Source organism: Python bivittatus, unplaced genomic scaffold, assembly GCF_059951505.1.
Source record: "Python bivittatus isolate LINGU-HERP-01145 unplaced genomic scaffold, Pbiv_v1 ctg000480_np1212, whole genome shotgun sequence".
NCBI lineage: Eukaryota > Metazoa > Chordata > Lepidosauria > Squamata > Pythonidae > Python > Python bivittatus.
In genome coordinates, this window is record NW_028277075.1 from 96431455 (window position 1) to 96457621 (window position 26167).

The 26167-nt window shown below is 36.7% G+C and overlaps 1 protein-coding gene across 1 annotated transcript in view; it reads left to right on the forward strand.

Moving 5' to 3' along the window:
- The window catches only part of KIF5C (kinesin family member 5C), a 91250-nt gene that overhangs the window by 63884 nt on the left and 1199 nt on the right, over positions 1-26167 (forward strand). Inside the window, exons 13-25 of the mRNA XM_088145181.1 lie at positions 1039-1107; positions 4415-4621; positions 5925-6071; positions 7173-7361; positions 7467-7584; positions 8334-8410; positions 9416-9525; positions 10317-10418; positions 12616-12676; positions 18340-18411; positions 19785-19889; positions 21251-21467; positions 23625-23726. Coding sequence (XP_088001307.1) covers positions 1039-1107; positions 4415-4621; positions 5925-6071; positions 7173-7361; positions 7467-7584; positions 8334-8410; positions 9416-9525; positions 10317-10418; positions 12616-12676; positions 18340-18411; positions 19785-19889; positions 21251-21467; positions 23625-23719 — 1569 coding nt within the window. The 3' untranslated portion in view covers positions 23720-23726. The remainder of the gene's footprint in view (positions 1-1038; positions 1108-4414; positions 4622-5924; positions 6072-7172; positions 7362-7466; positions 7585-8333; positions 8411-9415; positions 9526-10316; positions 10419-12615; positions 12677-18339; positions 18412-19784; positions 19890-21250; positions 21468-23624; positions 23727-26167) is intronic.

A 26167-nucleotide genomic window follows, 5' to 3' on the forward strand; every position in this document is an offset into this window, starting at 1 on the left:
GTTATTCAGGTTGCTGCATTCTGGAACAGCTGTAGTTTCTGAGTGGTCTTCATAGGCAGTGACTATAATCCCTTAAGGTGGGAAAGTTTTGATTTTGCAGCAAATGAAACATAACACATTTTATATCTTTACGTTAAAGAATGGTATAGTTTTACATCACTAAAGGTTTCATTATATGAATTTTCACAAGGAAAATAAGGAACTCTTGGTAATAAAATTGTAGTGTATTTATATGTAAAATGTATGATTTTGTAAGGAAAGAAGATAGAATTAAGGTGTCTTTAGAACCAACTGCTGATTTAAAATACTATTTACTCTCAGTATTGTACAGATGATATAATGAAAGCCAGATGAAACCATTGTGATGTCAAGCATTGAAAGATATTTCTGTGTTCTGTAGAATTAGTCTCGCATTCTTTAAATTGAGGACCATATAAGATTGATTTATGATTCTACTTGGTTGCATCTGTTAAGAGTGATATGTTTTTATCACTAAAACAAAGTTGGAACAAAGTTTTATACTCTGCAAATTATGTTTAATGGTTTATTTTCCTGCTGTGCAACAATGGTACATTCAGTTTCCACAGAATTTAAAATGGGGGGGGGGAAAATTGCATCCACTTTTATATTTGTGGTATAAGAGATGGTGAGGTGGGTATCAGAAGTTCTCAGGATAGATATAACTGTTATGTAAACACTGAAGATATTTGTCCCCATCTCAATGCTAGGAAAAGAATGGCCAAATTTCCGTTGGCTTGAAAAAAGGCCTAGCATTTAATCCCTGGAGGAGAGGGAGATGAAAAGAAATAGCTTGATTTCTATGTTCTGCAAATCTGTAGGTTTTCTGTAGTCTGCAATAATGCAACTGAAGTAGCTGAGTTTTATATGTGAGTTTCTGCTAGAAGCAAGTTCCTGAATATGGGGTGAAGTATCTGGAAAGTCAAGATTTATTGCCATGCCTAATATGAAATCTAGCCAATTTCAAGGTATAGAAATGGTAGAAATTGAAAAAGAAATATTTTTTTCTGTCCATTGCAGGATGATGAAATTAACCAACAGAGTCAGTTGGCTGAGAAACTAAAACAACAGATGTTGGATCAAGATGAAGTAAGTATTTTATTTGTTTATCTATTTATTTATGCATTATCCTAGACTAATACAACACAAATACAAAATTTAAAATACAAAACAAAACCAAAAACACCTAAAACAATTAATAAAAAGAAAGTATCAGTGACTTCTACAAACCATAACTATTGGTAGCAGCTTGGCAACCTTTATAGTGGTTGCCCAAGTTAGATTTTGCAGAAAGAAGATTGTAACCTCTTGATCATTAAGACAAATAAAATTTCTAACCATCAAGTTTATGAGTGCCAGATACCATGGGTGGTACAATGGGTAATGCGACAGTACATGGGTTACTGATTCAAACTCTGTATCTGAGCATACACATACTAGTAGACTAATGTATTTGCCTATAGTCTCCATAATAGATAGTGCACCAATTTGAGCCAATGTAAAAAATCTCCAGTGTGGAACATGCAGGATGTTATAGAGATAACTAGGAATTGTCCATGGAGACCCTGCAATTATATCATAATAAGGGTGGTGATTTTAGCCCTATCATTTTGTAGGTCTAAATCCCAGTCCTCTTTTTAAATTTGGTTAATGCTTTATCTGGTCTGAGTGATGATATTGCCAAGTGCGAGAAGACAGAAGATGCCAGATCAGAGTCAATTTGCCTCCTCGAGAATGAAGAAAACCTATTTAGCAGGGTGAGGTAAACCAAGGACAAACTCCCCCAAATTTGTTTGATGGCAAAAATCTGTGATGGGAAAGTCTCAGGTAGGCCCCAAGAGAAATGTAACTAAGCTCTAACCAAGTAAGGGAGTTTGAAGTTGAGCAAGGGACACAAAGAATGGCCTTTAGAAACTTAGACCGAACAGCTTCTAAGGTAGAGGTGTGCACCATGTGACAGCGAGCCCAACTTTTGCTTTATATTGTTTAATTGCTGTAAGGACATACAGTAATTATTATCTTGATGACTAGCATATTTAAGGATTGCATATTTAAGGATTTGAGCTCTGATAGAAAACTCACTCATTTGATTACAGGTAGTCCCTGGCTTAAGAATGCCTGGGTTACAGACCACCCATAGTTAAGAACAGAGCCTATTGGAGCAAAATTTGAGTTAAATTCCAATGGGTGGAAGGTTGGAAGTGAATGCCTAGCTATTTAAAGTCTTTAACCTAATCTGGTTAATCATTTGCCTGCAATGATGTCATTTATATAGAAATTGAACAATAAAGGGGCAAGAATATAGCCCTGTTAACTCTTTAGATCACCATTATAATTGCCTCTAATCTGCACTGTAGAATTTTGATGTAACAAAATTATCAACCTGAGAAGGTGACTCTTAGTGGATGTTGCAGTTCATTTCCTCCATAGTCTCTCACGAGGAATTGAACCAAAGTCTGCCCCTGTCAATAAAGGCAACATAAAGGGCGTTTTTGGAAGGGCTAGAATAATTTTCAGCTAAATAGTAGAATATCCTGATCTAAAACCTGTTTGTTCAGAGGCCAAGATATTGTCTGAATACATCCATTCTCGAAGCTTATACTATAGGAATGAGACATAACATTTGTTCATTACTGACAATAAACTAACTGGGGGGTAATTAGCAGGACTTTGCCTATTACCCTTCTTGTATATTGGGAGAGTGATAGAATTAAACCACTCTCTGGGGAACAATAATTATTAATGGTAGTAAACAGGGGGGCTACCTCAGAGGCCCACCATTCAGAATTTATTTTCAGTAGTTCTGGCAAAACCATATCTTTACCTGGAGCTTTACCAATTTTTTTAGTTGAGAAATTAGTTTGTGGATTTCTGATTGCAAACTGGGGGCCAATTGGGGAGGGGATCAGATAAAGGGGGAAGTAAGTATTAGTTTGAACAATTTATTATTTTGCTTAATAGTAGTAGTTATGGAAAGGTACATACATCAATTTCTAGTCTGTGTCAAATTTCATATGTGCTCCTATATCCATTTCATACCATTTCTATATAAAACATTTTCATATATATATACACACACACACCCCTTATCCTAATATAAGATATTTTATATACATTTCACTATTATTCACTTCTTAGATCAGATACCTATATTGTAAGTTCAGGATAAGAACAAATAAAAACAGTAACTGATTCTTATCCATAACTTATTATTGCAGGAAATGCAGATGGGTTAGTTAATTTCAAAATGTCAAACTAATGAAATGCTTATGCATTTGCAGAAATGCTACAGCAAAGCAAGCATTCATTATCTACTTTTGTTGTCTCAAATTCAGGTTTAAAACCTAGGTTTATTGCTGAGTATGGTATGGGGGGAAAAAAGAGGCAGTCAGTCCTGGCTCAGTTTAATTTGCTGTATAGACTGGAAAACTGAGTACAGACTATCTTGATTATTGTTAATAATTTACGGAAATTCATTCTTGAATTTTCTAAAGACAACCGTGCTCAGACTGATACAATGCCATTAGTATAAAACAGCAGTTGGAGTCCATACGATAAATGCAGCATCTGAGAGATGCCAACTCTAAATCCCAGTTGTCTGCTGAGAGAGAAAAGAGACATAATGGTATGGTATTTATGGTAAAATAGAACTTGTTGACATGATTCTTTTAGGAGTAAGCTTCAAGATACCAGCTCACCAAACAAAAGAGTCATCTATGAAAACTTGCTAAAGACCATGACATTAACACTTTTATCACATTTTATATAAAGATTGGCTGTTCTCTTTTGTTCTGTACAATTGTTTGATGAGTTTGCTGATGGATTGATCTAAGAAGCTAGCCATATAGCTATGTGTTTCTTAATTAGGCCTGGTATTTATTTCTGGCCAATGAAATCAGCCAATGTGTAGCCAATGTAAGCATTAGAGAGAGGAAACAGGTTGTTCTAGTATCCTTAAGTCTTTATCATGGGTGAATTTTCTTGTGGGTTTTATCCCACCATTTGCCAGGATTAAGTACATGATATCTTGAATCTGAATTCCTTCAGAATGTAATTGCTTAATTACGAATTCAGTTGCTAAATTAATTGCTATATTATGAAGGCTAAATATTGGGTATATTTATTTGGTTAATGTAATATAGAAAACTTATCAGGGACTGGTTTTCAGCTTCTAACACAGTTCTTTTCCAATTAGATGTATTTTACTTGATTACCTGTCTGATTATTGGAAAATCTTTTTTAAAAAAATCATTTAGCATTTTTATTACATCCTTCCTAATTTGGAATAAAATTGAATATAATACTTTTGAATCATTTTATGTTTGTGCACTGTTTTAGCTACTTAATCTCTCTCTCTCTCTCTCTCTCTCTCTCTCTCTCTCTCTCTCACTTTCAGCTCTTGGCTTCCACCAGGAGAGATTACGAGAAGATCCAAGAGGAACTCACTCGTCTTCAAATTGAAAATGAAGCTGCAAAAGAGGAAGTTAAAGAAGTTCTTCAGGCTTTGGAAGAACTAGCTGTTAATTATGACCAGAAATCACAAGAAGTGGAGGACAAGATGAGAGCTAATGAACAGCTGGCAGATGAACTTGCACTGAAAACAGTAGGAACAATCTCATTAATCTTCATTCCTAGATACATTTATACTAATTTGTATATGCCTTCTATGAATCCCAACTAAAAGCTCATTAAATGCCCCAGAGAAATTCAGCTGTTTGAAGTGTACATTAAAGGAAAAAGTGGATTTTCTTTAGCAAACTGCTATGCACAGTTTTGTGAAAAATTGTTATCATTTCAGTTGATATTTACCATACTGTTGTTGCACTGAATGCTGAAATGGTGTGTCCATCTTTAAAATATGTCCAGTATAATCATTTTCTGCTGGAAAATAAATGAGAAGATGCTATTATTACCTTATTTCCCATTGCATACTGGGCATTTAACAGCAAAAGAATTCAGTAGCAAAAATGGCATTGGCTGGTGTGGGTCTTCCGGGCTGTGTGGCCGTGTTCTGGAAGTTTTGTTTCCTAACGTTTTGCCAGCATCTGTGACTGGCCGGTCACAGATGCTGGCGAAACGTTAGGAAACAAAACTTCCAGAACATGGCCACACAGCCCGGAAGACCCACACCAGCCATCGTATTCCGGCCGTGAAAGCCTTCGACAATACACAGAAATGGCATTCTGGTTTTCTCCAGTGGCTTGATCTGCTTTAGCTACCGCTTAGGCAGACTAGCAATTTTCACATGCACACTTCTGTGCAAGTTTTTAAACGGAAGCTATTTCTACCTTCCACTGATTCTACCTTCTGGAATTAGTGAGTTTCCAGAAGGTGTTATTGGGGATTATTTCTCTATCACATAACAGCTAGGTTATGGGTTTTTCATGCTCTTTAATGCCTACCGGAAACTGGGGCATAGAATAAGGGCATAGTTCTGAACACTTCGTCTCTGCCGAACTTCCATAAGATATGAAATAGATTCAAATAAATAGTTGAGCTTAAATATAAAACCAGCTACCTGATCTAGAATTCTTGGGTTGTTCTTAATTTAATGAGAGCAAATATGAATGAATATAACAACATCAATTTATTTATTTATTTAGTAAACTTGTCCCCGCCCTTCTCCCCACAATGGATCAATGAATGTAACAAAAGCTGAATGTATTCTGTACTATGGTAGAGAGCTCAGTTATTGTTTATATCCCAAGTGAAATGTGATGCTCAGATTGAGGCTTCTTTACATAAGTAAGCTGTGGGTGTTTGATTCATATCCCTTTTAGGAAACTGTGCCTGTCCAAACACATCTTATGTAGGAAACACAGCATAATCTCAGAAAACAAGATATTTTCAATATGCTTTTCAACATAGTTAAGATCAGTTGGTAAGCTGTTGTTGTTATTTTGCAGTCTGCTCTGTCAACTACACAAAGAGAGCTGGGACAGTTGCAAGAACTTAGTAATCATCAGAAAAAGAGAGCTACTGAAATACTGAATTTATTGCTTAAGGACCTGGGAGAGATTGGTGGAATCATTGGTACTAATGATGTGAAAACAGTAAGTTGCTTGTATTGCAGGAAACAATGCAGTGGTTCAAGAGAGAATTATGTTAGCGTTAAAAGTGATTACTAAATTAAAAGTAGCCCTTAAGGATAGTAAACCACATTCAAATGTCTGTATGTCTTTATAAGGCTGTTATGTATTGAGACACCCAGCAACAGTGTCCACAGGGGAAGGGATGAAACTAACAAGATAATGGTTGTAGCATCGTGATCTAAGCCCCATCCTTTTTGTGCATGCATTGAGGTTGTGTATTGGATATTTTATTGCTGTTATTCATTAGTTGTGCATCTCCCAGATGTGTACTCAGCAGTGACCATGCTGGCTGAGAATTCTGGGAAGTCCACATACCAGCAAGATTCAAAGGCTGGAGAAGACTGTTACATATTATGCAGATCCCAGTCCTTACAACTAAACCAAGATTTATGTATAAAGCTGACAGATTTGGTCCCAGTGTGGGATGAGCAGGTTATATGGAATGCACTTGATCAATACAGCCAATATTTGGTCAGTGCAATAATTTTTATTTTTATTATTGCATTCTCTTTCTGAATAAACCCTCTTTATTGGAAATAAGAGGCACTGTTGGCGTTGAAGGCTGGCAAGTTTATTGCAGGTTAGGCTTTTATGGGACTAGAGCCAATGAGTTGTAGGGAGGGAGAAAAATACTGAAATTGTGTACAGTAGAACCAATAGTCATGACTGTATAAAAAATTTTCATATATCTTTTGCATAGTAAATAAAAATACTTTCACCATTTGCTGGGTTCCTAGTCTTGAGAACTCATGGTGCAATAAAGGTGTAGAGTTATGACATCACAGTGCAGACAAGCAAGGAATGCAAAGCTATAATGAATGCTAAAATGCAATACTCAGAATTAAAAACCTGTAATAATTTAATGTCTATTTCTACCCACAAGTAAATGGCCAGTGAGATTTTGGGGGGATGGGGATCCATAAGTGTCAGAGATGCTAGGGAAGAACAGTATACATCATGCCAATTTCAGTAACAAGTACAGAAATCTACATCTCTGTCAAGATAGTGAGAAATGGAATTTGCCCATAAAATGTTAATGATGCAACTATTTTGTTTGTTCAGTTAGCTGATGTGAATGGTGTGATTGAAGAAGAATTCACCATGGCACGGCTGTACATCAGTAAAATGAAGTCTGAAGTGAAATCTCTGGTGAACCGTAGTAAGCAGCTGGAGAGTGCCCAGATAGATTCTAATAGAAAAATGAATGCCAATGAGAGGGAACTTGCTGCCTGTCAGCTCCTCATCTCTCAGGTTATTAAGCTGTTTCTTTGTTATTTTCTCTTCTTTCAGTTTTTCGTAGTTTTTGGTGTGCATTAAACATGCAATTTTCTGTCTGCTTCTTTTCAACTTTCAAAGCATGAAGCAAAGATCAAGTCTCTTACAGACTATATGCAGAATATGGAGCAGAAGCGAAGGCAGTTGGAAGAATTGCAGGATTCCCTTAATGAAGAGCTGGCCAAATTGCGAGCTCAAGGTACCATAATTTCAGGGATTAAAGGCTTTACATATCTCCTGCTCTGGGCCATTAATAGCTGCCTTGGATTTTATTTTATTTTATTTTATTTTATTTTTCTAACATGTGTTGATTTTGTCTAGTAGTTAGCTTCTTTCCATTGTCATCTTCCTTTCTGAGATAGGGATTCACCAAGTCCTTTCAAACTAGTTAATGCTGTCTTAATTGGGAGGGCTAATACTGCTTTGGAGACATTTATTATGTCAATCTGATCTACCAGTTTTGCACAGGAAAATAACTGTGTTGCATAAACATACTTTATTAGCTGCAGTATGGCTTGAATCAAAACTCAACTCACGTTGATTGGCATATTTTGCTGTACAAGGGCAATTAGTGTTCACATGCTGAAACTGCTGCAAGTCCACTTAACTAAGGCTTCTGATGTTCTGATTTGGTCACAGAGATGGGCTTTAAAGATTACAGCTGGCATAACACATGGGGGAAAGTGTGTAACACATGGAATGTGATATTTTTAGTAGGACAAATGGAATTGACTTTCGTTTGAAGAAGGTATCTGTTGAAAACCTGGGCTAAAAGTAGCTTCACAAATTGTTCTGCTGAAGCACCTGTTAATGTTTTTTTGTCACTGTTGGATAATAAAAGTAGAAAGATACCTTTTGCATAAAGAAGGCTGCTTAAGAACCTGATTAGTATCTTCTTAAACTATACCACATTAAAAAGTTGCTCAACTATCTTCTTCATTTGAACAGAAAAAATGCATGAAGTCAGTTTCAAAGATAAAGAGAAGGAACATCTGACTTTGCTGCAGGATGCAGAGGAAATGAAGGTAATTTTAGATGACCTCAAAGATAACTTTCAGCTTTTTGATTCCACGTATTTAATCTTCCCTATACATTGGCAGTTGTGATACCAGTTCTTCACTACAAATATTTTTCAAAGGGATGATCAAGGTCAAGTTATGTCTTCAAGTCAAATCTAACATTATTCTATATTTTAAATTATATTCAGAGATATTTGGTGTGTTAAGAAATATTACATGTATTTGTAAAAATATATTTCCAGGGTATTTCATACTAACTTAATCCATCCATAAAACCCATGCTGACATAACAAATAAAACAGATCTGTAGCATAAGGGAATTGCTTTATTGGGAATTATTTTATTTTATAAGTAGATGTTAGATGATGATATATAGTTGGTATGTTACATAGTGTGCGTGTGTGCATGCATATACTGATTATGTATCAAAGGCTGACATAGTGGAAAATACAGCCATTTTTAAAGTTATATCATGTCCTGGTGGAGTATGAATGGAACGGAGATTATCAGATTGCAGGAATTATTGAATAGGTGCTATGACATTTAGTCCATATAGTTTGAGTTCCGAGATGGAGAACTATCCTGCTAGAAAAGAAAAATCTACTTTAGCTCTAAAAATTAGGCCTTAACTTTTGAATCACCACCTTTATCATGTGATTCTCTGACGTTCTGTACTATATTAGTGACACAAAGAAACTATCAAAGTTTTAGTCAATTCCTTACACATCCCAACACAAGATCATTAGTTTCTTCTTGTACATCCTAACACCTTTTGATCTATGAGAGGCCCATTGCACATATATGTGGACCAGTTCAGAAGGCAGAATTGTTGGGATATGATTGGGCAAACTGATACTCATATTCTTAGCTTAGTTTCCTATGAAGAAAATGGTATATACAAGAATCTCAGGAATTTTGAGTTATGCAGGGCATATTTGATGTAATAACAGAAAAAAAAACAATGAGTGAAAAAGTAAATTATTGTAATTTATTCATTTCTTCTATGAACAGAAGACATTGGAGCAGCAGATGGAGAGTCACAGGGAAGCTCATCAGAAGCAGCTCTCTCGGTTGCGAGATGAGATTGAGGAGAAACAAAAAATTATTGATGAGATCAGAGAGTAAGTTCATATTCACATTCCCCAGCACAGCTTTTGAATAATTTTGTAGGTGTATATATATCCATACACGGACTATTGCTGATGTCTTATTTGATCTATATTTTATGATGCATTGTTTATATTTATTGGCAAAACTCTCATGAAGAAAACCAGATGAGTATTGCTCTGGATGTGTCTTTCTAGAATTTTCTTGTACTGATTTGAACAAAGAACAAAGAAAACTGTTTTGGATACAAGACCCATAAAGTGTTCCTGCTTCAAAATAATGATAAAATACACTAGAAAAACTATCATGTTTATGTCCAAGGCATATATGTAACTCTGGAATTTGAAATATTTATCATCATCAGAAATACAATGTGATATTAAAGAAAATAATTATCAATACCTTGGGATGCATTTAGAGCACTGTTTATGATAAACTGTTTCAGCAGCTACTACAGATAAATTATATAATAATAATAATGAGAGATCAGTATTGCTTGATGGCAACAACAGTTTCCAAGTTCTCTTGAGGAAGTGGAATCCAGTGCTTGAAATGGAGTGGGATAATATCCCATTTCTCTTCAATCAATATAAACCATCCAACGATATTAAATAGAATGAGGTCACATCTGTATCTCAAACAATATTTGATCAGAGCTTTAAGATGATCATAAGAAAATTCTCTAAAAGTATGAAATGAAGATACAGTATACTGTATAATTATCTTAAAACAAATAAAATGCATGATGGCGTGAATTTCTCTCCCTGCTGTACCATTTTTAATTAGGTTATTTTATTTTCTTCAGTATGAATCAGAAGTTACAGCTGGAACAAGAAAAACTGAGTTCAGACTATGAAAAATTAAAAGCAGAAGATCAAGAACGGGAAAAGAAGTTGGAAAATCTTATGTAAGTTAACTGGATTGCCCTCCCTGTTATGAATGAATGTTTATATTCCTAAAATAATGTACGCAGGATGCCATCCTGATCAAGAACAGGAATCTCTGGCCATCCAGATGTTCTTAGAATGTAATATCTATTAGACCCTATTAGCATGGCTAATGCTAAAACTTACAAATTGGCATTTCTCAACATCTGGATATTATTAATATTTTACAAGCTGACGATTCTCCATTTTTTCTGATGTTATCAAAAGGCCCTGTGATCATTTTCACAATTCAACCTCCCCAAAAAGGAGCGCTTGCTTGATTGTGAATCTAAATATGGTAAAATATATTTTGATTGAAACTTATAGCAAATGCTTAAAAAATGAGACATTCTATCAGCTCTGAACTTCCTGTAGGTTTAATTTCTCATCCAGAAACACTCTTCAGGTTCTAGAACACAAATGAAATAACAGCTCTATAAGATCATGGTCTTGATTATACCCCATCCCACTCCCTTCCAATTTTAGGATAGTTCTTAATACTTTTAAGGACAGGGTTGTTGTTAAAACATCAGGTCTTAGCTGAGTGGCCCAGTATGTGTATATCCACTTAACAATCCTTCCAAGGATGGCACCAGCAACTGGATAGTCATAATTTACTGAAGTCTTAATATTTTAAACTGCCTAAAAGAATCTTAGCATGTCTTAAGCCAATATTGTGAAGAAAGATTTGTGCATTCTTGGGGACATTGGCAGGATTCTGTTAGTGCTCCAGTCTCAAGTCTGGAGGTTCACTAGAGCAGAATTTTAACTATCCTTACCAACACACAGATTTGCAACTTTGGAGATTCCGCTTACTCTAAGAAATCTTACAAGGCCCTCTTTGAGACCCGTAATGCTGTTCCCCTTAAAGCAGTAAACCTAAAAGTTATTTTAATGATTATCAACTTAGTAAACTAAATGGATTTTTTAAAATAATTATGTGGTATCAAGTTGGTGTTGGCTCTTAGCAACCATACAGATAGACTTTCTCTGGGATGGTCTGTCCCCAGTCTGTCCCTTCAGGTCTTCCATTGCTGCTATCATCAGGTCTATCCACTTTGCTGCTGGTCATTTTCTTCTTGTCTTTCCTTCCACTTTCTCAGCATTATACAGTTCCCAAGGACCTAGGTCTTTGCATAATGTGACCAAAATATGATAATGTAATGCCTCAAGTGATTTATCTTATGATCTGTTTGTTTGTTTTCTTGGCTATCCATGGTATTCTCAGGATTCTTCTGCAACACCAAATTTCAAAAGAGTCAATATCTACCCTGCTTCTTCAAGTTCTAACTTTTACTTCTATAGAGTGTTAGAGAGAAAATCATTGCCTGCACAATTCTGATCTCACAAACACATCATGGCATCTGAATATCTTTTGCAAAGTCTTCATTGCTATCCTTCCAAGTGCTAATCTATATTGTAATTCTTGACTGCTGGTTCCTTTACTATTGATAGTCAATCCTAAAAGTCAGAAGCTATCTACCACTTCAGTTATTTTCACTGTCAGTTTTAAGGCTGGTTGCTGTCCCTGTTTTTACTAGTTTGGTTTTATTTATATTTAAATTTAGTCCCATTTATTTCTTTTTTTACTGTGCTTCCTGACTTTCATTATTAGAGCTTCCAGATAATTTGCATTTTCAGCTCTCAGAGGAGGGTCATCAGCATAGTGCAGGCTATTCAAGTTTCATCCTCCAGTTTTAGATTCATGCTTGTCTTCCAATCCAGCCTCCCTCAATATTCAATATATAGGTTGAACAAATTAGACCTTGGATTTTCCACTGTGCCAGAATAATCCTCAAGTGTGACCTCTCCTTCATTTGAGAAGTCAACATGGTCTTCATAGAGGAAAATATTACTTTCCTCATTTGGATCCTAGCCCTCATTCCCCCGCTCCAAGATAAAGAAGATAAATACTTCCCTAAATGATGAAGGACCATGAATGTTCAGATACATTTTTGAATGTTTTATTTCTTGAATGCTATGGTTACATAGTAAACTGATTCATACATGAACTTGCTATAATCGTGAGGCTCTGGGTGAGTTTGTCAAAATGCTTAGTTGCCAATGTTAAAAGATCCTTCAGATATGAGAATGTGGCTTCCTGTTCTGCACATTTGGGAGTGTCAATTATATATTTTTATTTTTCGAGTTGTGCTATTGTTTTTCTCTTTTGCCTAGATTGCTCAATGATAAAAGGGAACAAGCAAGGGAAGATCTTAAGGGACTGGAAGAAACTGTGGTACGTATTAATCAAATCAAAGTTGTATTTCTGAAACAGCTTTCCAGAAAAGATACCATAATTTGAGGGAGGAGGGCATTGTGTCTGAAAAGTGCCCTAGGAAATTCCCATTGCCAGTCATCCTGATAGATCACCCTGGTATGGTGGGGCATTTACTTTTTTTCCTATGTTTTACACTTTTATTCACTATATTTCCTATGTTTTGTTTGTATCTCACAAGAACTAGTGATTCAAGTTGCTACAGTTGGTCCAAAATTCAGCAACTTACTTGTTGACTTGCATTAGTCAGTACAATCACATTATACCTATCTCGTGGGCCCTGCATTGGTTAACAATAGGTTTCTGAGTATACTTCAATTAGGATAATTCACTAAGAGTCCAACAGTTGCTTGGGGAACTTTCCAGTGACATGGTAGGCAGCTTTTCCATGTGTCTAGTGAGCATCTACAATGCAGATGCAGCTAGGGCACTGGACAAGATTGTACCCTTGTTGCTTATTCCTGTTTCTTTTCTTTTCTTTTCTTTTCTTTTCTTTTCTTTTCTTTGTTACAAGCTAAAATAATGGGAGGATACTTTGGAAATAAATGGCCCTTGTATTTTTTTTTTGTCATAAAATTTAGAATTCCTTATTCCATTGATTAAATAATTAATTGAACATATAAAACTAAAATCATTGTACCATCTGGAGAAATAATTGTAGGTCACTACAAAACTCTAAACAGTAATATTTATATTGATGTCACCAGTATTTATCATCATGTAAAACAAATGTGCATAGTCTTATGAAAAAAAAAATTCTAAAAACAATCAGTAAAAACAATACAGGTAGTCCTCACTTAACAGCCACAATTGGGACCAGCAACACTGTTGCTGAGCAGTGATGTCATTAAGTGAAACATCATGTGACCATGCTGGACTTACGACGTCAGTTCTGTAGTCATTAAGCGTATCACCTGTGGTTGTTAAGCAAGACATCACATGACCATGACTTGTGATTTTATTGCCAGCTTCTCATTGACTTTACTTGTTGGAAGCCAGCTGTGAAGCTTGCAAATGGCGATCATGTGACTGTGGGATGCAGCAACTGTTGTAAATGCATGCTGATTGTGAAGCGCCCAAATCACATGACTCTGGGAATGCTGTGACCATCATAAGTTTGAGGACCAGTTGTAAAATACTTTTTCAGTGCTGTCATAAGTTTTAACAGTCACTAAACAGGGCAGTTGTTAACTGAGGACTATGTGTACTATACCTGACTGGTGATTACATCAAATTATTTATAAACATTAATTAAAAAGCAATTAAATGCATATATAAAAATTATTTATAAACATTAAAATTGCTGCTGATTACTATCATTACATCAAATATTTCCCCCTTAAAAACTGTACTCTGAGTATCTAAGTTTGCTTTTTTGTGTGACATGTAATATATAAGGAAGCCATTCTTGCTTAAATTTAGTCAAACTTCTATTCTGGATGTATACTGTTAATTTTGCCTTTGTAGCCACTTGTAGTTTGGTTTTCCAGTCTGATATTGTCAGCAAAATACTTCTTTTCCAGTGTTGGACTAAATTTGTCCCCATAGCTGTCAACATATATCTTAACAAATTGTGATTTTTTTAAAAAAATATTTATTCTGGAAAGATTCCCAGTAGAAAAAAACCTGATGTTTCAATTCAAGCATTGTTTAAAAATTATTTTGAATAATACTTTATATTTCTTTCTAGTACTTTTGAATTTTTTTTACATGCCAACTCAAATGATAAAATGCTCCTTTTGTATCAGAACATTTCCATCATTAATTATTATATATTTATCTACTGTTGCAGTTATGGATGGAGTTATGCACCATCTGTAAAACATTTGTACCAATTTTCCCTTAAGTTATAGCTTGGGGTAAATTTTACTGAGTTTTTCTGTAAGTCCTCTCATTGTTTTAATGTAATTGTTTCTTTAAAATTCTGTATCTACTTTATCATACACTCTTTTACTTGTTCTTTCTCCATGTCAAATTTTAATAACAATTTATTTATAGGTCCTAATAGGCGGTCTTGATTCTGTATAAGTGTTTCAAATTCCGTCATTTGTTTTAAAAACCCTCCTTCTTTCTTGAGGTTGCTTTTTATTCTTCCAACAATCTGTAAATACATCAGCCATTGTAAATTTTGGCCGTTGCCAAATAATTCTTCCTGTATATTTATTTCTAGAGTCTAGACGTATCATATTCATATATGTTATTGTATTTTTCTTTTCTATAATTATTTCCAGAATAGAAGGCATTTGAGGGTGAGACTAAACGTGAGATTGCTGGACTTACTCCTGTGGAGTCCTTGGTGCTCTCTGAGCTCGGTGGTTTGCTTGCAGATGTTTCATCACCAGCACTGATGATGTTACCCAGTCGGATAATGAAACATCTGCAAGCAAACCACCGAGCTCAGAGAGCACCAAGGACTCCACAGTTCAACCCTGAGCTACAGATATTCTCTTCTGTTGGAACTTATTTTGTGGAATTCCATGTTCTTATTGAGCTTTGTCTTATAACAGGTTTTTATGTTTTTATCTTCTTTTGTATCGTTATACCATATATATCTGTGAAGTCTAAACTGGCACCTTCTAATATTGACATTCTGCTATTCAGGGATTTTATCCATTCGACTATAACAACAACTTACATGATAACATAATTTAAAATTTGGGAGAGTAAGTCCACCTCTATCTTTTGAATTTTGTAATATTTTCTTTTTATTATTTTACTTTAGATTTTTTTCCCTTTCCAATAAATTTGTTAGCTATTCTTTGCCAACCTTGCAATTTTTTTTCTGGGATTAAGATTGATGCCATTTGAAATTAAAAAATGATCGTAGGTAATATATTCATTTTAACAGTTGCAGTTGATCCTAACCAGGATAGTTTTATTTTTTTCCACCTTTCTAAATGTCTTTTAATTTCTTTTGATAATGTGTTATAATTATTTTGAAATCTATCTCTGCTACTGCCTGTCAAATGCATTCCCAAAAATTTCACTGGGTCTTTTGTTGACTGGCAACACAACTCCTGGACAAAACTTTCTTCTTCTTGGGTTAAGTATCTCATTATTTGCTTTCTGTACATTAATTTTATATCCTGAGAATTCACCAAACTCTGTAATTGTTTTCATCAGCTGTCTTATTGCATTTTGAGGTTGCATAATGGTTAGTACTATATATCTGCATAGCATTTTAATTTATATTTCTCTTCTTGAATCCTAATGCCTGATATTTATCTCTTTGAACCTTATTAGCTAATACTTTTAAAGTGATTACAAATAGTAAAGGAGAAAGTGAACATCTTTGTCTGATATATTTACTGATTAAAAACTTTATACAAAATATTCCATTGTCTATGATTTTTGCTGTTTGCTGTTATATGCTTTAACTCAAGTTCTGAATTCTTCTCCAGCATTTATTTTATTCAATGCTGCAAGTAGAAATAGCCATTCCAAATTGTCAAAGCCTTTTTCTGCATCCAAAAAACCTGTCCTCTCCCCCTTCTTATTGATGTACTCTAATGTATTTGTTACAAATCTACTCTTGTCCTTGATTTTCTCTTGGGAATATAACTTGTTTGATCTGCTTCTTCCCATGTTTGTGGTATTTTCTTTGTCTCTGTGATTTCATTTCTTGTTTTTGTCAGCAGTTCTAGAAGTTCATCCTCTAGTTCTTTATAATATTGAGTGCAGAGTCCTCAATTTCTTTAGTCATACTTGTTTCATCAATAGCATATAATTTCTTGAAAAATTCTGCAAGTTCTTCTGTAATTTCCAACCTCATGTATAGCAATTTATTTCCTTTCTTTATTGCCAATATTGTCCATCTTTCTCTTTTCTAATCTGGTATGCCAATAATTTCCCTGGTTTGTTGGCATTCTCAAAATGATCTTGTTTGGCAAATTTTATCTTCTTTTGTAATTCTACCATTTCAAGTAAGTCTGATTGTTGCACTCCTTTCATCACTTACCTTTTGGGGTTAGTCTTGTGAATCTGTTCTAATTCTCTTCTTTTCCCTTCCAACTGTGATTTCTGGGTGTTGTATTCCTTTTTCTGTTTGGCTCCATGTTTTATAAAAAGTCCTCGCATGTTAGAGGCTCCCAAATGATTGACTCCAACATTCCTTTGTTCCAAAGGAAATAAAATTTATTTGTTTTGGGGAAAAAAATGTGGCTTATTCCTGATTACAGATTCTGGGGGTTCTTTGGTTTATACTCTGGGATATGAAGTAGAAGAAAAATGATGGAATGTTTGTGGTGAAAAACAAGTAGAAAATATGATCAAGCATAAATACGATCCCATGTTTGGGCCTTCACTGTGGTGATACAACAATAATTGTTTGCTTTTATTGCATCAGTGGAATACCATCCAACAGCCTTGTTTAAGGCCACAACCTATTTAGACAGGTCAGGTTAGTAGATCTTCCTTTGGGCTGTGTTACAGGTTTGCAAGGCATTTTGCTGTTAGTTGTGGAGCCCAAGAGGTAAATGCGGTAATATCTTACAAGGTTAACTAGGATTCTTTTGATCTTGTCGACTATAAGGACAGGATTCTTGATCATTTGAACTCTGCGAACTGTGAGCTGGATTTCTGTACCCCCACCCCCCGGCTCTGTTAGTCAGCTAAGGTGGGGTTGAGAGAATGGGTTTGGGAAGTGGTAAATGCTTATTTGAAGGAAGGACTGGAACCTGGAAGACAGCAATTGCCTTGAAGAGGCCATCTCTTAATTGTCCACCAGTATTAGTTGGACAACATTTGCCCTTCTCTTTTAAATAAAGATCCTGGAGAAAATGATTGGACTTCAGCTGGAAAGAATACTGGAGGAAGCAGATTATATAGGTCTATTTCAGTCAGGATTTAGACCCAGATACAGGAAAGAAATGGCATAGGTCACTCTTGTGGATGACCTCCATTGATGCTTGGAGGATGGTAGGAGTGTAGCTCTTCTTTTCCTGTTAGAGCTCTCAGCTGATTTTGATACCATAGATTGTGGTATCTTCCTCAATTGCCTATGGGGGTTAGGGGTTCTAGAGGTGAAGAGGTGGGAGCCAAGAAAACAGTTCTTCATTGCTGCCCTGACCCCATGAAACAAGCTCTACCTACCAAGATCCAGGTGGCCCTCATCCCCATCATCTCTTAGAAAGCAGTTAAAACATTTTATTTATTTATCTTATACAGGGTGCAGGAAAGTGCAATTAATATATTAAAAATCTAAGATTGAATTTGTCAGTTATTGATAGATACCTGTTAACCAGTTGAGGGATAATAATTACTTTGCTTCATTTTGGCTGCTGTAAAATCTCAGTAGTTTATTTAAAATGTTGTTATTAGTAATACTGTATTAGGATAACTTTGCCTTTGTGTGTCTTAGTTTAAAATGGTCCATGATAAGCCAAGGTGTCCAGGGTAGGAGGCAAGGAGGGACAAATGAAAAAATTAGCATCGTGCCATCATGACGCAAGCTCCATTACTTTTGTACATACACTGTGACTTCGCCCAGGTGCACGTAAGGGTCAGAGCTTGCATGCTGATGTTACAACAATCATTACATCATTCTGATGAAACTATCAGATTCTGTGAAGGCCTCTGATGTTAAGATTGTATTTTTTCAAATTTATGTGTATGTCTATTTACAGGCTCGAGAACTTCAGACCCTTCATAACTTACGTAAACTCTTCGTTCAAGACCTCACCACCAGAGTAAAAAAAGTAAGATAAAACCTTATTCTGAAAGTTTTGAATTGTGGCAAAAATATCATCTTTGTTTTGGTCAAAGTATTTGCCATGCTATCTGGCACTCCATTGAAATTGCTTGTTAATGTATCTTGATTGCGTTTGAATTCTTGAGGATAATTGCATGCATAGATAGACTAAATACCATGATCAGCTAATACCAAAAGCTTGGATAGTAAGCATAACTAGAGGGACTGTATAATAGTAGCTTTTCAAACAGGCATATTACTGTAATTCATTTATTCATTAAGTGCAGTCTAAGTGCAGTCACAGTGTACTTTTAAATATATTGATACCAAGATGAAAATAATAAAAATGCTAAAGGTGTATTTCCAGGGGAAATTGTGATGACTGTGAACCAAAATTGTACATTTTTGCCTCTACTGAAGCAATTAAAATTAATACAGAGGATGAAGAAAATCTAACATCACCTCTCTAGAATAATTTTTATTTGACTTCATACTGCTGGTTCAACCAATATAACTTGTAGCTGTATTTTGGACTATATTTCCTATGGTTATGAAAGAGTGGAGCAAGAAGGATTAAAGAAAGGGTGGCTCATACTGAAACACAGTATTAAAATCACTGACATAATACTTCAGCCATAAGGCCATAGAGTGAAATTAATTTTAAATTAAATAAAATCTTACAATCTTCACTGTGAAATAGTCTTTGCATGAATGTTTCCATTTTGTTGCAATTTATTTGCAATGCTTTTCACTATCGTTTTAACTTCCATAAAAAAAGATAAGTTTTATGGGTGAGGAATAGATAACAATTATTTCATAATGTGAAAACAGTTGCTTGAGGAACATTTTGAAAGTAGTTAAAAGCACTATTTCAATAAGTATTAAAAAACTAGCCATTAGTTTGTCAGTCTGATGTGCAGTAGAGATTACATTAGTATGGAAAAATTCATAATGTCTACTTATTTGACCTCAGCTATAACTCCCCAAATCTTTCCTTATGTCTCTGCAAGTACTCTTATTCAGTCAAGACTTCTGTTGGAATAGGGAGCAGAGGAGGACTGATGAATGTGAAAGGTTTAAAAATTATATGTTGAATAATTTTAAAGGATTAATTTAGAAATATTGGGGATTGTGTAACTTTTAAAAAAAGTTTTCCTTGTTGTCTTGAACCATGGATGTTATAACAGCATCAAAGTGAGTTATGTTCAGAAATCAGTCTGGTTGAATGCTTCATGCTTAGCATTATTCCAAGTTTAACTTCAACAGACACAGAATTACATTTTATGCTTGACTATAATGTATTTCTATACAAGATAGTTTTTTGTTACTGTTCTTAACCACCATTTAATTTCTGCATTGTAATTTGTTTGCTCTGCACAGAGTGTTGAACTGGACAGTGATGATGGAGGTGGAAGTGCTGCTCAGAAGCAGAAAATCTCCTTTTTGGAAAACAACCTGGAACAACTTACAAAAGTTCACAAACAGGTAGGATTATTATTATGTAAGTCATTGCTACTTTGTGGTTTTCCTAATTTGTCTAAATTCAACAGCTGTAGATAAGGAGATGGAATAAACAAACCTTAAATAATTGCATGAAGTTGCCTTAAAAGTCTCACTGCAGTTGAGTTGCCTATAGCTCTTTCATGGAGAAGTTTGAACAGAGTTGTTTAATATAAAAGTGGATTTTCAACCAGTTTATAGGACCCTGGGCAGATGAGGCAAAAGGAGGCTGCTGGAAATGTGGTAAGGGGAGGAAAAAAAGCAGTTCACACGTTCTGGGAGTGTGGAATTCTCAATGTTACACCAGGGATCTTCAGCTTTCTTTTACTTCAGATTGGATTTTTAGCATGTATTGGCAGTGTTTCTACCTTGAAGAACACAGACAAATGGAGCACTGTGCCTGTTAATTAATATCAGGATTGACTAGCATGTGGTTCTTCAGATGTTGTTGAACTGCAGCTCTCAGCGTCCCTGACTGTCAACCATGTTAGCTGAGGCTTTTGGGAATTGAATTTTAGCAACATCTGGAGAGCCCCAAGTTCCTTATTCTATTTCAGCCTTGGGTGATTGAGATGAGGCATGTATTGATGGACAGTACTCAGTGTGAAAAATAGGGTACTGGTTAGCTTACATCACTGACTGTCAATGTTATATCCCTTGCATAGAAATTGCCAAAATATTCTGTGTGATGGAGCTTTGGGTGGTAAGTGGACAATTTGAAATTCTTTTACCATAGGCGTGATATTGAGTACGCACGGTGGAGCTATCAGCTTGGAGCCTTCCTGAAGTTTCAGAAATGATCTCCCATTAATCTAGAGGTCTAGACATATCTAGAAGTTATCACATTACCTGCCCTTAATAAGCAGCAATTTATTGGACCAAATATTACTGCTCTTTTTGTCTTATGGAAGGCCCGTATGTAAATTGCAAACTTTAAATTAGTGCTTTTCCTCTCTCCGTGCCACTTTTCTTTCTTTTCTTTTCCCTCTTCTTTGCTTCCTGATGAAATTACAGAACTGAATAAGACTGTCCACAAGTAAAATCCACAGCGTGCACACAGTGCTAAAAACAGCAAAAAGGGAAGATGGGATGACATATTCATTTCTTTATAAACTTGTATATATTGTTTATCAGTATGGTTCACACGGCTTGTGTTTTCCATGCCACTTTAAAACTGAAGTAAATTGCAAAATCTACGTCGTCGGAATGTTTCCCCAGGAAACATTACCCAAAGAGGCTCTGTATCTTTTAAAATATGATTTACTTATTGAAAATATGCACCCTCCCTTTAGCGTCTTTTTTGTATAATGTTGTAATCAGCTTCCGAGTTTTTCCATCTTTTGCAGTTGGTACGTGATAATGCTGATCTTCGCTGTGAGCTTCCAAAGCTGGAAAAACGACTTCGAGCTACAGCAGAGAGAGTGAAGGCCTTGGAAAGTGCTTTGAAAGAAGCCAAGGAGAACGCCATGCGGGATCGGAAGCGGTATCAGCAAGAAGTAGACCGCATTAAAGAGGCTGTGAGAGCCAAGAACATGGCAAGACGAGCACACTCCGCTCAGATTGGTATGGATTCTGGTTCCTAATAAAATGCTCAAAGTTCACAATAAATTCAGCAAATACTATGGATTCATAGACTTTTCCTGCAGAAAATACTTCTATTTTTAGGTATATGTGGCAATGGATTTTAGAAGGACATTCCTGAACTGTGACTTCAGCAGCCTTACTAGTTTGCATGTATTAATCAGGGCTAAGCAAAGCAATTGAACATAGTATTTTGCAGTGTGAGGATGAATGTACATAAATGCAACAACTTTTGAAGCAGCTTAGTGAGACTTGCAGAAATATGTGGCTGCTTTAGTGATTCATAGAGAGGTGTTTGGTTCTCAGTCCCACACATTGTGAAGTGTTATATTCAAATGCTTTGCAGAACCCTCAACTTGTTATTGTATCTTCCGTTTATAGATAAAAAGGAGCAACAGAAGATATGTCTCACTTCACTAGGTTTTTAATTTTTTATTCATAGACCAAACATACCCACTACTACTTCTTTATACTGTTATGGCAGCATTAACTACCAAACACCTTTAATACCTTTGTGCCTACCCTGAGCCCAAAATATATTTTTCCTATAATTTGTCCATACATACTTAACCAAGCAGTTTCTGTGGGGCAAACAAACAAGCAAACAAAAAACAGGAAAGGATGTTAAAAATAACAGAGCCATCTCACTAGCTCACCCGTCCCCTGGGGGCCCTGGGCCTGCTGGCATAACCAGGTCTTGAGGGACTCTGGAAGCTCAACAGGGACAAAGCCAACCTCACCTCAGGGGGGAGAAGATTCCACAGCGCAGGCGCCACAGCAGAAAAAGCCTGCTGCCTAGGGCCCGCCATATGCAGCTCCCTAGGCGATGGAACCTATAATATGCTCTCTCTGCTGGATGGGCAGATGAGATCAGGGAGAGGTGGTCCCTCAAATAACCTGGTCCCTGTTTTCAAGGTCAATACCAGCACCTTGAACTGGACCCAGAAACAAACTGGTAACCAGTGCAGCTTGCAAAGCAGACATGTAGCGTGTGTTGTACCAGAAACACACATAAAAGGTTGTGCTGCTGCATTTTGCACCAACTGAACTTTCTGGATACTCTTCAAGGACAGCCCCATTTGGAGCATATTGCAGTAGTCTAACCGGGAGATGACCAGGGCATGAGTGACCCTGAGTAGGCCCCCTTGATCCAGGAACGGGTACAACTAGCATACAGTATAAAGGTATGTGAAGGCTCTCCTAGCCATGACTGCCACCTGTTCATCAAGCAGGAGTCATGATTCCAGGAGGGCCCCCAGATTGCACACAGGGTCTGTTTGAGCAGTGCGACCCCATCCAGTACCAAAGATGGTAAAGTCCTAGAACCAGAAGGGCTCAAAACCCCAAGCCACTCAGTCTTGCCATGGTTCACCTGAAGCCTGTTGTTCCCCATCCAGACCCTCACAGCCTCCAGAAACTGGGATAGGACAGCCACAGCATTACTTAATTCGCCAGGGGCAGATTAATATCTGCAATTGAATATCATCAGCATCCTGATAATACTTCACCCCATGGTGACGGATGAGCTCACCCAGCGATCTCATGTAGATGAAGCGAGGAGAGAGCACTGACCCCTGCAGCACCCCACATAGAATTGATCAATTTGGAATTGATTATTCCCAATATCTATTAACTTATGTGTTCTATCACCTTGATGATATTAATTGCTGTGTTGAAAGCTTAGTTTTCACTATTGGTTAGAACACTTGTAGTTATGTTATAGTACTTCAATGGCAGATGGAGGTTCATATAACTGATTGTTCCTTTCCAAGTTAAATCAGCGGTGGGGTGGGGTGGGGGAATTGTTCATTTACAGGGACTTTTAAAGTCATTTCTACTGAAGAGCATTCACGTATCTCATTCTAATTCCTCCAACTCCGGAAGCCAAGAGATGGGAACACCGAACATTCTGAGGCAGATGAAAAGAAAAAATCAATTTGAAAACAAAAAGAAAGGAATCTATTGTATTTTCAATGGGAAGGAATGTATGAATTGTATATTATTGTTTGGGGTATGTGTGGTATTAGTACTTTAGGCTTTCCAGACAGGAAAAATAGGATATGATTATTTCAATGAAGAGTAGTGCATACTATGGCTTAAAACAGAATTTTCCCTCAGCTTTGCTTTTTCTCTTTGCAGCCAAGCCTATTCGCCCTGGTCATTATCCAGCATCTTCTCCAACAGCCATTCATGCCATTCGTGGAGGTGGTGCATATTACCAAAACATGAAATAAATAACAGGTAAGCTCATGGCCATTTGTAAGTTACTGTATGTACTTGCAGTCCACAAATACCAGGCAAATACCTGGTTCAGAATGGTTTAGTAGTTCAAACATAATAGGAAGCTGCCGTTCACCAACCCTGGAAGGCTTGAAGAGTGATTTGGTGAGATAAAAACAGCCGGATTGAAGACCAGCCTGCACAGCATAAGGCTTGCAAATAGCTCAGCTTGATCTGGGAATATGTTTGTATATATGTACCGTATGGCCAAGCAGACATGCATATCTCTCTAAACTCTTGTATCACGTCATGTTGTTTTTGTTGTTTTAACTACATTAGTGGGCAATGCTATGATTGCTGTACCGGTGGCCCCCTTTATTCACCTGAATCATTGAAGGGCTTCTGGTTCTGAGGCTAAAACAGTTCCCATAGATGATATTTCAGAAACGTAGGAGAACAATCCATATTGTTCATAATGGAAAGGAACTTTTCAGAGTATATGCAGCAAGTTAAACCAAAATGCATCTTGCATGAGTCAAGACTTGCCATTGTTTTGTGACAGCTACATTGCCAATATGCAAAGAAATCGATAAAACAATAGATTGGGGAAGACTAGAGATCTCTTCAAGAAAATTGGAGATATCAAAGGAACGTTTAGTGCAAAGATGGGCCTGATAAAGGACAAAAAAGGCAGGGACCTAACAGAAGCAGAAGAGATTAAGAAGAGGTGGCAAGAATACACAGAAGAACTATAGAAGAAAGATCTTAATGTCCCTGATGTCCACGCTGGTGTGGTCACTGACCTTGAGCCGGACATCCTAGAGAGTGAAGTCAAGTGGGCCTTAGGAAGCGTTACTAACAACAAAGCTAGTGGAGATGACAGAATTCCAGCTGAGCTATTTAAAATACTAAAAGATGATGCTGTTAAAGTGCTGCACTCAATATGCCAGCAAGTTTGGAAAATGCAACAGTGGCCACAGAATAGGAAAAGGTCAGTTTACGTTCCAATTCCAAAGAAGGGCAATGCCAAAGAATGCTCAAACTATTGCACAGTTGCACTCATTTCACATGCTAGCAAGGTTATGCTCAAAATCCTACAAGCTAGGCTTCAGCAGTATGTGAACCGACAACTACCGGATGGACAAGCTGGGTTTCGAAGGGGCAGAGGAACTAGAGATCAAATTGCCAACATCCACTGGATCATGGAGAAAACACGAGAGTTCCAGAAAAACATCTACTTCTGCTTCATTGACTATGCAAAAGCCTTCGATTGTGTGGATCACAACAAACTGTGGCAAATTCTTAAAGAGATGGGGGCACCAGACCACCTTACCTGTCTCCTGAGAAATCTATGCGGGCCAAGAAGCAACAGTTAGAACCAGTCATGGAACAACCGATTGGTTCAAAATAGGGAAAGGAGTACGACAAGGCTGTATACTGTCACCCTGCTTATTTAACCTATATGCAGAGTACATCATGAGAAATGCCAGGCTGGAAGAATCACAAGCCGGAATTAAGATTGCAAGGAGAATCATCAATAACCTCAGATATGCAGACAATACCACCCTAATGGCAGAAAGTGAAGAAGAACTAAAGAGCCTCTTGATGAAGGTGAAAGAGGAGAGTGCGAAAGCTGGCTTGAAACTCAACATTAAAAAAACTAAGATCATGGCATCTGGACCCATCAATTCCTGGCAAATAGAAGGGGTAGAAATGGAAGCAGTAACAGACTTCATTTATCTGGGCTCCAAGATCACCGCAGACGGAGACTGCAGCCATGAAATTAAAAGACGCTTGCTCCTTGGGAGGAAAGCTATGGCAAGCCTAGATAGCATATTAAACAGCAGAGACGTCACCTTGTCGACAAAGATCCACATAGTCAAAGCTATGGTTTTTCCAGTAGTAATGTATGGCTGTGAGAGCTGGACCATAAAGAAGGCTGAGCGCCGAAGAATTGATGCCTTTGAACTGTGGTGCTGGAGAAGACTCTTGAGAGTCCCCTGGACTGCTAGGAGGTCAAACCAGTCAATCTTAAAGGAAATCAACCCTGATTGCTCATTGGAAGGATCGATATTGCAGTTATGTTGGTGATGAAAAAGTAACTTTACTGTACAATCAATCCTTGCATTTACAACCTTTGGAGCTCTGTAAAGCACAGGAAAACTGAAGTAAGATAGGAAGCAAAGTTGCAGTTTCACTTAGCAATCGGTTCGCTTAACAACCGAGTTGCTGGTCCCAATTGTGGTCGCTAAACGAGGTCTACACGTACATTTAATATAATTCAGAATTTGTCCTGTTGATGGAGTCTATGTAATGGCAAGGTGTGAAGACAAACACATTCTGGGGGAAAAAAATAAAAAAATTGATAATTTCACTGCAATTTTTGGAACACCTAACATTCTGTGAAAAGAGTACTGCAAGGCATACTTGAATAACACTGTTGAAAACAAGAGAAAACCAAT